This window comes from Chiloscyllium plagiosum, unplaced genomic scaffold, assembly GCF_037043375.1.
Source record: "Chiloscyllium plagiosum isolate Xiang-an unplaced genomic scaffold, Cpla_swu_hap1 HiC_scaffold_7, whole genome shotgun sequence".
Taxonomy (NCBI): domain Eukaryota; kingdom Metazoa; phylum Chordata; class Chondrichthyes; order Orectolobiformes; family Hemiscylliidae; genus Chiloscyllium; species Chiloscyllium plagiosum.
In genome coordinates this window covers 69,574,464-69,588,028 of record NW_028270145.1, presented here as the reverse complement: position 1 = coordinate 69,588,028, position 13,565 = coordinate 69,574,464, and the positions used below count along the sequence as shown (strand labels likewise).

The 13,565-nt window shown below is 42.3% G+C and overlaps 1 protein-coding gene across 2 annotated transcripts in view; it reads right to left on the bottom strand.

The window, feature by feature from the left end:
• ttc21b (tetratricopeptide repeat domain 21B) overlaps positions 1–2,442 on the bottom strand; it is a 110,852-nt gene extending 108,410 nt beyond the window's left edge. For both annotated transcript variants that reach the window (XM_043693904.2, XM_087989109.1), the window contains exon 1: positions 2,295–2,442. In XM_043693904.2, coding sequence (XP_043549839.1) covers positions 2,295–2,321 — 27 coding nt within the window. In that variant the 5' untranslated portion in view covers positions 2,322–2,442. The remainder of the gene's footprint in view (positions 1–2,294) is intronic.
• Between the last annotated feature and the right edge of the window lie 11,123 nt (positions 2,443–13,565).

Sequence of the window (13,565 nt, the reverse complement as noted above, 5' to 3'; positions counted from 1 at the left end):
TAATTATAACCCCAGATCCACATTTCTGCCTCCTACTGATAACATTTCAACTCTTTGCTTAAGAAGAATCTATCAACCTTTGCCTGAAATATTCAGGGATTCTGCTTTTCAGGAAGAGTTCCAAAGACTCTTTAATCTCAGAAAGAGTAATAGCTTAATCTTAGTTCCAAATATACAACCTCTGATTTTTATACAATGACCGCTAGATCGAGATTCTCTCAGAACTGCTTTCAATCAAGTCACCTCTTTCTCTTCTCGATACAAGCCTAATCCGTCCAACGTTTCCTCATAAGGCAACCTCTCGATCCAGATATTAACTTAATACAGTGCAGTGTTCCAGACACAGTTTAATCAGTGCCTTGTATAAATGAACATAGCATCCTTCCTCTTGTATTCAATTCTCCCTTGCAATAAATGATAACATACTATTTAATAACCCAATTACTTGTCATACGTATATACACAACGTTTGCAATAAATACATGAGGACATCCAGATCCCTCTGAATCTCACAGTTCTACACATGGACAGTATGGTTCTTTTTGTTCTTCCTACTGAAATGGACAATTTCAAATATTCACACATTATACTCCATCACATTATACTCCATTTCCCACATCTTTGCCTATTCACTTGACATATCAATGACTTTGTTACTTCCTCGTGTCCTCTTGTGACAGCACAATGGTACTGATAAAGAAAAACATTTGAACAAAGGCAATAATGTCAGCAAATAATAGGGCCAGGAAAGATAATCGAAAAGTTACTACTTGATTTGAGGGAATTGAAAATGGATCTAATTGAAAATATGAGCTTGGAAAACACAATGCGGGGAATGGTAGAAATACAGAAACACAGCTTTTTGGAAGTAGGGTGAAAGGAGTTGATATGGCCAACAGCAAGGATAATGGAAAAGGTGACAACAGAAGTTGTTTCATAAAATCTCAGTCTTAATCCACAATATTAATGTATAGACGATCTTAGGTGAGTGAAGGGAGAAACAAAATGTGCTTCAAAACTGTCCCCCACTTCAGTCTTGATAACTTGAGGTCTTGGTGGCTTTTAGTTCTTGGTCTCATTTGCATGTAACCCATCAGTGCTCCTTCGAACTAGACATAAGTCAGCAACTGGTCAGAAGATAAAAGGAGTTTATCAACCTTTTGGGAAGACATTAATATGCAACATCAAAATGATTGTTCAGAATGAAACAACTTGCAACAAGGAGAATTGCTGGTGGATCCATGGAAAATAAGGGAGATTGTAAGTGACAGCACATTCCTCTTCTGGAGTCTAGCTGTGACTGAGTAGGTAACATTACCGTAGGCCTGATTTTAACTGATTGGTTCAATGTAAAGCAAAAATTAAGGTGAGCAGCACATGGATTTCTGGGTGTGTACATCCCAGGAAACTATGGGCAATTAAGTATGATCAAATCACCTAACCTGCACATCTTTGGGCTTAAGGAAGAGCAGGATTAATACAGAGGCAAAATGAAGGATCAACAGCAAAAACAACAAACTGAAGAATCTGGAAAAGGTGATTCAGTGATACTCCTTTGGAGATACTTTTATGAATAATCAGATAAAAGGGACAATCCTGTTTCAAGAAAAATGGCAGCAGAGTCCAGCAAATATTACCAAATGTAATTGGAATTGGCAAACATTATAAACAGCTAAACAGTCCTTGCAAGATTCAGATGAGGAATAGATTTAAAGGCCTTACACAATCTGGAAAAGTTAATTGAGTCTGTCACAAACTGGAATGCCAACATTATTCATCAATACTTATGAAGTAGGATGTCAAGTGGAAGATCAAGGCATGGCCATACCTAGCAAAATCCACATTGAAGCACCTAGTTCACACAAACTCAAACCCAATGATCAATCATGGGGGTGACTGCATGGAGATTAATGAGATGATACCCCCAGGAGTGGCCCGCACATCATTGACACTAGACAGGGAGTGAGACTGTACATGTCTGTGGTTGTACCTGAACCACATCTGTCAGCCAGAGGTGGGGTGACACTGATGGAGAAGGAAACTATGCAGATCAGATAATCAGGGCCAGGGCAGCTGTCCCTGAGGGTGACGCATTGTGGAAGCAATGGAAAGTGGTCTGTTTCCAACACAGGAATGTGGGGGGAGGGGGAAAACGAGAGATTTGCAAAAATAATAAAAGAAACAGACGCTCAACAAGCGGCTGGCCGTGCACCTCACGCAGGGAGCTGCAGTGAACCAAGAGAGTGCGACACCACCACCACCCACCGCAGCCTCTATCTCCCTCCCTCCTTTACCAGGGTAGCCGAGTCCTGCTCCGCCATCCCAGCTCAAGCTCAAGCTCAGGCTCGGTCCCGGGCTCCAGGCGGCGGCCTCTCTCTCTCCGCCGTCTCCTAGTTACCAAACACAGACACCGACAGTCGAGCTCCGACCGCCGCTCACCGCCCATCCAGCCGCTGGTTATCGATAGCTCATGCCTTAGTTGTCCTCCCAGACACTGCAGCCTGGGCTGTTGTCCCAGAGAGCTGCAAACTTGTTATGTTCACCGTGGGCCAACAGGCTGAGCACCAGGGGAGGACGTTCAGCCCATCGAATGCATGCAGGCTCGCTGCAATAATATTCCAGCCATTTCCCGTCCTCATACCACTTTCTGTGTCTCTCCTCTTGACCCTTTAATGTCAAATATTCACTCAAATCTTCCATAAGGACATTGCTAGCTTCTCCAATCTATCTGTGTAATTGAAATCCTTCACCAATGGGACCTTTCTTTTCTGCACCAATTCTAAAATTTTCACATCATCAATGATGCTAAGTCTCCAGCTGAAGCTAAACCAGTGTTTATAAAGCAGCAACATAAACTCCTGTGTTTTTCACTATTTGTCTTGAAAGGGTTCAGAAAAGATCTACAAGGATGTTGCCAGGGTTGGACGATTTGAGCTACAGGGAGAGGCTGTTTTCCCTGGAGTGTCGGAGGCTGAGGGGTGACCTTATATAGGTTTACAAAATTATGAGAGGCATGGATAGGATAAATAGACAAAGTCTTTTCCCTGGGGTGAGGGAGCCCAAAACTAGAGGGCATAGGTTTAGGGTGAGAGGGGAAAGAGATAAAAGGCACCTTAGGAACATTTTTTCATGCAGAGGATGGTACGTGTATGGAGTGAGCTACCAGACGAAGTGATGGAGGTAGTACAATTGCAACATTTAAAAGGCATCTGGATGGGTATATGAATAGGAAGGGTTTGGAGGAATATGGGCCAGGTGCTGGCAGGTGGGACTAGATTGGGTTGGGATATCTTGTTGGCATGGACAGGTTGGACCGAAGGGTCTGTTTCCGTGTTGTACATCTCTATGACTCTATGTGCCTCTACTTATAAAGCCCAGGATCCTAACACCTTTTCAACCAACTTCTCTACATGACCTGCCACTCAATAAATGAAGTAAGTAGAAAACTAGCAAGGAGGACTTATAAAGAAGTAATCTCCAGACTGCCTCTAGTGCTGCTTGCAGTAGTTCAGAAATAGGAAGTCAAGCCAGATGAATGCATGACTGAAAACATGGTGAGGGCTTTAGATTCCTGGGCCTGGCTCTGAGACAGATGACATAGAGTTTCTTTAGTGGTGTTTAGGAAGTACCATTGATGAGGAATTAAACTAACTCAGCAGATGTGGGAATCAGGAGACAATATTAGAAACTAATACCAGATTTCACAAAATACTGGAGAGCCAAGTATCATCAAAATAGAGAGCAGTAAGTTGGAGTAGTCAAAAGTTGGAGGAGCTCAAGCAGAAGGCCCCCTCACAGATACAGATCCAATGCTGGTCAGAGGAGGCAGAGGATCAACTCCGGTGCTGTCTGGAATCGGCTGATTGGGCCATGTTCAAACAGTTCACAGGTAGCTTGGATGAGAATGCCACCACCGTCACAGACTTTATCAGCAAGTGTGCGGAGGACTGCATATGAGGAAGTCAATCTGGGTGTTCCTCAACAGGAAACCCTGGATGAATTAGGACATACAGAACCTGCTAAAAACCAGACGTGAGGCCTTCAGATCAGGAGACCCACTCAAATATAAGGAATCCAAGTATGACCTTCGCAGAGCCATTAAGACAGCCAAGGGCCAATACTGATTCAAAATAGAGACCTAGACGGACACCCAGCGACTATGGCAAGGACTGAATGACATCACAGTTTCTAAAAAGAGACAGTGCAAGATAGCAGACGATGACATATCCCTGGATTAGTGGTGCTGGAAGAGCACAGCAGTTCAGGCAGCATCCAAAGAGCAGAGAAATCTACGTTTCGGGCAAAAGCCCTTCATCAGGAATAAAGGCAGTGAGGCGTGGAGAGATAATCTAGAGGAGGGTGGGGAGAAAGTAGCATAGAGTACAATGGGTGAGTGGGGAAGGGGATGAAGGTCAGGGAGGAGAGGGTGGAGTGGATAGGTGGAAAAGGAGTTGGGAAGGAAGGACAAGTCCGGACAAGTCATGGGGACAGTACTGAGCTGGAAGTTTGGAACTAGGGTGAGGTGGGGAAAGGGGAAATGAGGAAACTGTTGAAGTCCACATTGATGCCCTGGGGTTGAAGTGTTCCAAGGCGAAAGATGAGGCGTTCTTCCTCCAGGCGTCTGGTGGTGAGGGAGCAGCGGTGAAGGAGGCCCAGGACCTCCATGTCCTCGGCAGAGTGGGAGGGGGAATTGAAATGTTGGGCCACGGGGCAGTGTGGTTGATTGGTGCGGGTGTCCCGGAGATGTTCCCTAAAGCGGTCTGCTAGGAGGTGCCCAGTCTCCCCAATGTAGAGGAGCACATATCCCTCCCAGATCATCTCAATGCCTTATATGTTCACTTTGAGCAGAATTTTGGCAGAGAAGTAGCACCTATTCCGACAAATCCCAACAGTCACTGCATCAGAGGTCAGATCAGTTTTCCTTCGTGTGAATCCAAGGAAAGTGATGGGACCAGACGGAGAACCAGGGCGTGCACTCAGAGCATGCACAGATCAGCTGGCAGAGGTCTTCTCGGACATCTTAAACCTCTCTTTGCAGCAGGCCACTGTCCCTGCCTGTTTCAAGAGGGCCAACATCATCCCTGTGACTAAGAAGGCTCATGCAGCATCTTTCAATGACTACCACTCGGTGGTCCTAACTGTGGTGGTCATGAAGTGCTTTGAAAGGCTGGTCATGGCATTAATCCATGACCAGCCTCCCCACTACTCTTGACCCACTTCAATTTGCCTATCGGACCAATAGATCCATGTCAGATGCCATATCACTTGCCCTTCAGTCCTCCCTAGAAAGCTACATAAGAATCCTACTAATTGACTACAGTTCAGCCTGCAACACTATTATCGCCTTGAGACTGCTTACTAAATTTAGTGATCTCTGACTAAGCCCCACTCTCTGCAACTGGATCCTCAGCCTCCTGATCCACAGGCCACAATCAGTGAAGATTGGGGACAATATTTCATCGTCACTAACACTCAACACTGGAGCCCCCAGGGTTACTTACTCAGCCCCCTACTGTATTCACTGTATATCCATGACTGCGTTACCAAATACCAGACTAATGCCATTTACAAGTTCACTGATGACACCACCATAGTCAGTCAAATCTCAGATGGCGACGAAACAGACTACAGGCGAGAGGTGGAAGACCTGGATAAATGGTGCACTGAGAACAACTTAGGTCTCAATACTGGCAACCAAGGAACTCGTTTTTGACTTTTGGCGGGATGTTACTCATGCCCCCCTACACATTAACAGCACAGAGGTGGAAGGAGTGGAGAGTGTCAAGCTCCTGGGAGTGGACATTCTCAATAAGCTTTCTCGGACTTTTCATGTGAACACACTGGTTACAAAGGCCCAACAATGTCTCCTGTTCCTCAGGCAGCCGAGGAAATTTGGCATGATGGCGAATACCCCTGCCAACTTTTATAGGTGCACCATTGAGAGCATTCTGTCTGTATGTATCACTACCTGGTATGGCAACTGTACTATTCAAGATCGGAGACGGTTACAGAGAGTGGTTAACTCGGCCAGGCCAATCACAAAGGCCAACCTCGCACCTATAGAATCCGTCTACCAGGCCCGCTGTCAAGGAAAGGCCACCAGCATTCTCAAAGATCCATCCCACCCTGGCAATGTTTTTCTACAACCTCTACCATTGGGGAGCCTGAACACATTCACCAGTCGGTTCACAACAGTTTCTACCCTACTGTTGTTAGATTACTGAATGGGCTCACTAACTCTTAACGTTCACCTATATGTGTTTTTGTTTTTGCAGCTGTTTACCTATTATATACTTATCTATGCTACTTAACTCTGTGATCTGCCTGTATTGCTCGCAAGACACAGCTTTTTACTGTGTCTCGGTACATGTGACGATAAATTCAATTCAATTCAAAATAAGGGGGAGAATATTGAAGTCAAAATCACACTTAAACAGCATGTTGTGAATGCACAGAGTATATTTGCCTTCCATGTAGGATTATGATCTTGTGACAATGATGAAGACCTGGCTTAAGTAAAGGCAGATCTGGCTGTTAATTATTCCTGGTTATAATGTGTTCAGAAAAGATAGGAAAGGAATAAAGGAGGAGTGCTGATTTTGGCTTAGGAGAGCATTGCACTACTGGAGAAAGTTGATTTTTCAGAAGAGTGATTTGGCTAAAGCTAAGAAGTAAGAACGGTGAAATTATATTGTTGTAATACATAGACTACCAGCTAGTGGGAATGATGTAGAGGAACAGGAGATTACAGTGGTGTAAGCATAATAATAGGTTGAATTGCCTGTAGATCAACGGGATAATACTTGTGTAAAAAGCATCAAGGGATAAATAGTTTTGAATGATGTTAAGGAGAATTTCATAAAGAGGATGTGTTGAGTCCAACAGGAATGGATGCACTGCTGGACCTGGTTCTTGGGAATAAGCTGGGCCACGCGGATAACATGACAGCAGAGGAACATTTAGGGACCAATGATTAATACATAATAAAGTTTACAATGACATCAGAAAATTATAATTGGTCAACCCAGCATAAAAATAATCAACTGGTGGTTAGCAGACTTCAGTGGAGCAAAAACAGAGCTGGGCTTGACAGACCAGAACAAAAGGTTAGCAGGAAAACAGCTGAACAATAGGTTACCTTCAAGGAGGAGATGGTTTGGGTAGAGTCAAGGTATATTGCCTCAAAAGGGAAAGGTAGGGCACAGAAACCCAGAGTTGCCTAGATAGCAAAGGAGATAAAAATTAAATTAAAGTTGCAAAAGTACTCTTATGACAGTTATTGGTTTGTAAATCGATTGAGAACCAAGCTAAATATGCATGGTTCAGAAGGGAGGTGAGAAAGCAAATAGAAGAAGCAAAGAGGTGTGATGATAAAAGACTGGTGACTAACATAAAATCCCAAAGTCTTTTATGAGCACATCAGTAGTAAAAAGGTAGTAAAAAGAAGAGTAGGATCGATTAGGAATCAGAAGAAAGCTTACACTTAGAGGCAGGAAGCATGGCGGTGGTGTTAAATTAATATTGTATTTACTTTATTTACAAGGCAGATGATGTCCATACCACGGTGTCAGAGGAGGCACCTCAGTCACTAGGAATGTTTAAAGTTGACATGGAGAAAGTTTTGTATAAGTTGTCTGTACTTAAAGTTGATAAGGCATTAGGACTGGATGAGATCATTCAAAGATATAGAAGTAAGTGAGGCTGGAAATTGCAGATGCAGATCTTTCAATCTTCCCTGCATTTAAGGATGATGCCAAAGGATTAGAGAATTGCAAACATTATGTTCTTATTCAAAAAAGGCTGTAACAAGTGGCCCAGAAATTATTGGCCAGTTAGTTTAACTTGAGTAGTGGGAGAGCTTCTAGAAATAATTATTCAGGATAGAATTATTGATCGCATGGAAAATTGATTAGTTTGGAAGAGACAGCATGGATTTGTTAAGGTAAAATGATGTCTAACTAGCTTGCTGGAATCTTTTGAAAAGGGAGCAGAGGGGGTTGATAAAGGGAAAGCTGTTGATGTGATATATGTGAACTTCCAAAAGGCATTTATTTACAATGCCAAACTATTGGCTCGTGAGGAAAATTGTAGCTCATGGAATAAAAAAGACAGTAGCAAAATTGTTGTTTATTGCTCGCTATTTTAAAACATTTTTAAATGTTCTTTCCCACCATAATGTGCTGATCCAGATTTAGTGCTGGTTCCAAATGACAATTGCTTGTGATGGCAGAAACCCAGCAATATGTGCTCTTTCCTTTGGGCAGACTCAGCAGTAGCCACAATACCCTGTGATGCTGCTAAGTTGCCAGTGAGGTGGATGGTCATTTTTATTAGGAATGGTTACTCAGGTATCAGTTCATTGACAGCTGCGAACAAAATGAGTTCCATGCTACTGCAGACCCCAAAATGGTGTCAGACCTTTCCAGTACTTTTAGGTCCATGTATCGGATCCTCATTGCCAGCACAAGATTCAACCCTCTATAGGTTTCTCTTTCTATCTAGCTTGGAGGATAATGCTATGATCCCAGCTTATGGTTCTACTGGACAAGTTTGGTTAATCATGGTGGTTTGTCACTGAAACAGCTTCATGCAGGTTGCAGATTTTCTTGAACACAAAAGAGAAATTTATTACACAAAAGAATAATACACCTACAAACTATCTAAGTATAGATGATGGCTGGCAGGATCTACAAACGTACAGTAAAAAATGTTTCAACCATTTTCCTGATACTCTCAATTACTGGAACTCAAGTCTGGATAAATTACACCTTTATCTCAATTTGTTAATTTTCTACAAAACTGTCTCCTGTTTCTTTGCTGCGGACTGTAGAGACATTTTGATGTATCCTTCAAAGTCTGCTGAAATGAGACGTTAACACGCTTAAAAATCTATCTTATTGGGAACTGAATGACATGGGCTATGGCAAGATTTGTGTCAGTACTGTGCAATAAGTCTGGCAAGGCCTATCTCCACTCCAGGATATCTTGTGTTATCTTTCATGCTTTTGACCAGGGATGTGGTGAATTTCTTGCCAGGCAGTGGTGAGTTGCCAGTGAAGGGGGATTATTGCCTGTTAAACACCATGTTAATTGTCCAATTTACCTCATTAATATTCAGCTTCCTATCTTACCAAACAAGCTGGAAGTCAAGGAAGCTCGACATGGAAGTCAGAGTGGGTACCTAGTGACTTTTGCTCACCAAATGCTCTGAAGGACTTTCGTTCTAGACACCAGACACAATCCAGATACACCCCACAGCTACAGATATTGGCATCTCACATTCTGTAAGATCCCTTAAGAATCTCCAATTCACTTATAGAATGCTTCTATCCTTTAATACCGCATCTCAGGCTGCACTGTCAACTATCATTGTGATGTTGCAACAAGAACACACAGCCAGCTCATGGACTAGACCAGGCTGCATCCCCGGATGCTTCAGTTACTCTCATTGTGCTCATTCTGTGCTCAGCTCAATGCTCTCAGCATTCCTCCCTTGCCTTGCTGTGATTTGTTTTGCTGCCTCAGGCAGCAATACCAGGCTCACGCTAGTTCTGTCTTGACATGACGTTTAGCACAGACACAAAGACAGGAGGCTTGTAAGCAGTCCTCAATAAAATCAAGAGGGATGGCCTTTGCTGAGGGTGGGAGTGGGGGTGGGGGGGTTCCCAGCCCAGTAAATCAAAGGCAGCCTCTGATACAAGACTAGGGGCTTGGATATGGGCAATCAGCTGCCTCAGGCTGTCAGAATCAGCATTCACTTCACAGAAGAGTTGAGGGAGCCCACTACCTCTCTTAGCTCTTTATGCCCAATTCTCCCCTCCAGGAATGAGTGAGAGACAGATATTAAGGGAGGTGAAACAGAGTGACACAGTTGTTACATATGGTACAGATGTGGAGGTGTCTCCAGAGAGTGATAGGCAGTACGGAGGGTATGCAGGGTTAGTGTTGTCAGGGATTGGTGAATGAGAGCAAGTGAGAGAGCTTGTTGCAGACAATAGTGAGAATGGTAAAGCATGAGCCTTGCTGAGAGGTGGGTATGGTAGCAGAAATACTGTAAGTGTGAGGTATCAGAAAAAAATATGGTGGCATTACATTGACAGAATGGAGAAGGACATTGACTTTCTTCCCCACAGAGCTGGCTTCCCTCCAGATGGCTGAGATTGTTCTAACTTGGATGGCAACCTTGCACTAGGTTTGAATTTTGGTTTGTTCAAGCCTAGAGTTTCTGAGTTGAAAACAAGACAAATGGCCGCGAATGCTTACCCCACCTGCCCTGAACCCAGCAACATAAATAAATTTGCTAATCGTAGGAGAAGACGAAATCTCACCTACGCACTGAAATATGAGGCATTTCCTTGTACCTGTCACATCTATGAAAATGTCAGGGTCTGTGCACCACAGGTCTGAATTGACAGTGCTTGGCTGGGCACACAGTCGGCTTTTAAAGATGGCATGGGTCTTAAAGGATATCGCTTCATTCCAAGATATTCTGGCAGTGATGAACTGTGTCCAGAATACTGTATGGTTATGATCGAGCTGGAATCAGACATGAGAATGCCATAATAGCGTGATAGGTAGTTAATGAAGCAAGTTTGGAAAGATATGATGAGAAACGTTGTGCCTTGAGATGAAAATCCCTTCAAATACCATGGCACAAGTTGCACTTAGACTAAAAATAAATTTCAGTCTGTAATTGTTCTCAGTTCTAATAGCTTGCAGGTTTCCAATTAAGTTCTCCTGGTGTGGAACCTGCACAAGTTAACCTCTCTGCTGAGGTAACTGATTCCCTGAACTGTCCTGATTTCCTTCTAGGAAAGAAACTGAACTTATTTCTGAACTCAACCCTGATTTTTTTTTTCCGAACTGGGTTCAAAACCATGTTTAAGCCAAGAGTTTCTGAGTTGAAAACAAGACTAATGACCTTGAATATTTACCCTACCTGCCCTAAACCTAACAATATAAATAAATTTCAATTAATACCACAGAGGTCTACACTTATCTGTTTTCTGACAAATGTTGGATTTAGGTCACTGTTCCAGAAAAACTCTGATTTTTTAAATAAAGAAAACACTTTAAGTAATGCACACAAACCTACCTCTACTTTGAAATCCAAATTCCAAACGTTATATATATTAGGTTCTCCCTACAGTAGATTATCAAGGACAACCATGAGCGAGCATTCAATGCTGGCACTGCATGAATGATTGAAAAAAATGTATTTTGACCTCATGTATATTTTAAAAATCCAATGGGGAATGTGGAGTAAAAAGAGACAAGTAATTAAGAATAAACAGCCATGGAGACTTGAACTACTTTAAGCAAGTTTTTATTGTTGCGCGCTGACTAGTATTAAAAAAAACCATATTTGCTAGCTCTTATATCCTTTCTGCAAGTGTATTGGGTTGAATGTTTAACTGGTCACCATAATGCTTCAGTCATGCCACTGTTTTACAATGAACAGAAAATCAATGTCATTTTTAAGTTAATGCAGAATGGTAATAAGCATCAGAATCCATATTCTTCAATTTTCAAACTACCAACGATCAATATCATTGAAAGTATAAAGGAACAATTGTAACACTTTTCTAATTTAAGAGGTCTAATCAGACTCATTTTTGTGAATACAGTATCAACAAGGTACTGTATCTGCCACAAACACACTACTCATTATTTTCTGTCCTTTGAAAGCAAACACATTATCCCTGTCACTATATAAAGAAAATGTATCTAAACTTTTTGTCTAATTTTATAGTTTAAGAAAACACGAAAATTCAATTAGATGGCCCATGAATTTTAAAATAAATATTTGCATATACTATACATACAATAATTTAGTTGTCATTTATTATTTTTTAAATGTATTCCATTTTTCTTTTCCTTAACATGCTGATCCACAATAAGGTAATGAAACGTCCACCAGAGGGAGCCAAATGACCACTTGCTTCTGACCAAAAACAGCAAAGGTCCTGATCTTCCGACAGGATAAATGTTGTTTCTGCATAAACACGATTTTTGTTTTTGGACCATGCGGAAGGTCTGGCTTCACCTGGGAGGTTGTAACTTCTGATAGGCAATTATCCGGACTCTGAAGTCCTCAGAGAATGTCCCAAACTCCAAGGTGTATATGGAGACGTCAGGCGATTCCAACTTACTTACTCAAATAGTTAGCCAGGAAAACAAATAGTGGAATTAAAACCTTCATGAACCCCTTTTTGCAGTGATTGTAATGAGGTCAGCCAGCTGGACCTCATAGAATGTGAGCTCCTTGATTGGGCCTGTTAATCTGGTCCAATCAGGGAACCTTGGCTGACAGATTAAAAATGGTGTTTCAGAGATTCTGGCACTCTGACCGCTGACTCTGAAGATGCAGTACTAGAGTCAAAGAATTTCTTATGCCTAAATAAAGGGTAATTAGGTGACAGGATACTGGCCTGTGTGGAGTTATTTCAGTGGCGATGAGTGCAAAGCATGTTCCTGAAGAAACTCACTTGCAACAGTCATTTTTGGGTTGGGCTGAACATTCCTTAGATCACGCCTTTGGAAAGCTTGACCATTTGACCCTGCTATCCAGGACTGGGTCCAGTATGTGGAAAAAATGCATTATATTTTCCAGGCAAATGACATTCATTAAGATGAAAAACAATGAGAAATTGTCCTGACAGCACATAGTTCAGCAGCTTTTTTCAGTTATGAGGAGACTAACTTTCCTTGAGGCACCAGATACCTTTCAAGAATTGATGGATTAGTTAAGAAATATTACCATCCTCAGGCTTCTCTAATTCTGAGATTCTATTGTTTTTACTCAATAATTTGAAAACTGGGGAATCCATACTGGGATTTCTGACTACTTTAAGATGACTAGCAGAAATATGTGACCTGGGTTTGGCCATTAATAAGGCACTTAGAAACAGTTTGGTATCTGGGATTAATGATGTAAATATGCAAAAACACCTACTACCTGAAACCTAACTGGACTTCAAACAATTGCTACAACTAGCTTTATCATGGGAAAATGCGGCAAGTGGAGTATATAAGTTGCAGGGTATTCCGAAGAAAGTGGACACCCTTGTCAGTCCAACTGAGCTTGGGGAACACCACTTCAGTGAAGGTAATTGCATAACCTCATGCAGGCTATATCTTGAACAGAGGGACTCTAGGTCAGCCCACAGCAAAACCCCAAAACAAAGCCAAAGGATTAAAATTTTCTTCAGGATCTGTGCCAGTAAGCCATTATAGCTGTTGCTGGCTGGGGGAATTGAGGTAGCAAAAGAGTCCCACCAGACCTAAGTTGAGTAAGGGAGCTCATTGGCCAGTATCCAGGAGAGTGCACACTCTGGAAAGAACACCTTCATCTGGTTTGGAACAGTTAATCAACTACCAAATTAGAACCAATCAAAATAAATATCTGGTTAAATGGTTACTAAGTTCTAATGGAGGCCAATACTGGTGGAGCCATTTCAGTGATCGGAGAACCAGACTTATAACAAAATTCACTCTGGGCTCCAACCATAAGTTTGCGCAAGACCTCACCTAGACTGAGAACGTTTACCAGGGATCTTTACAGA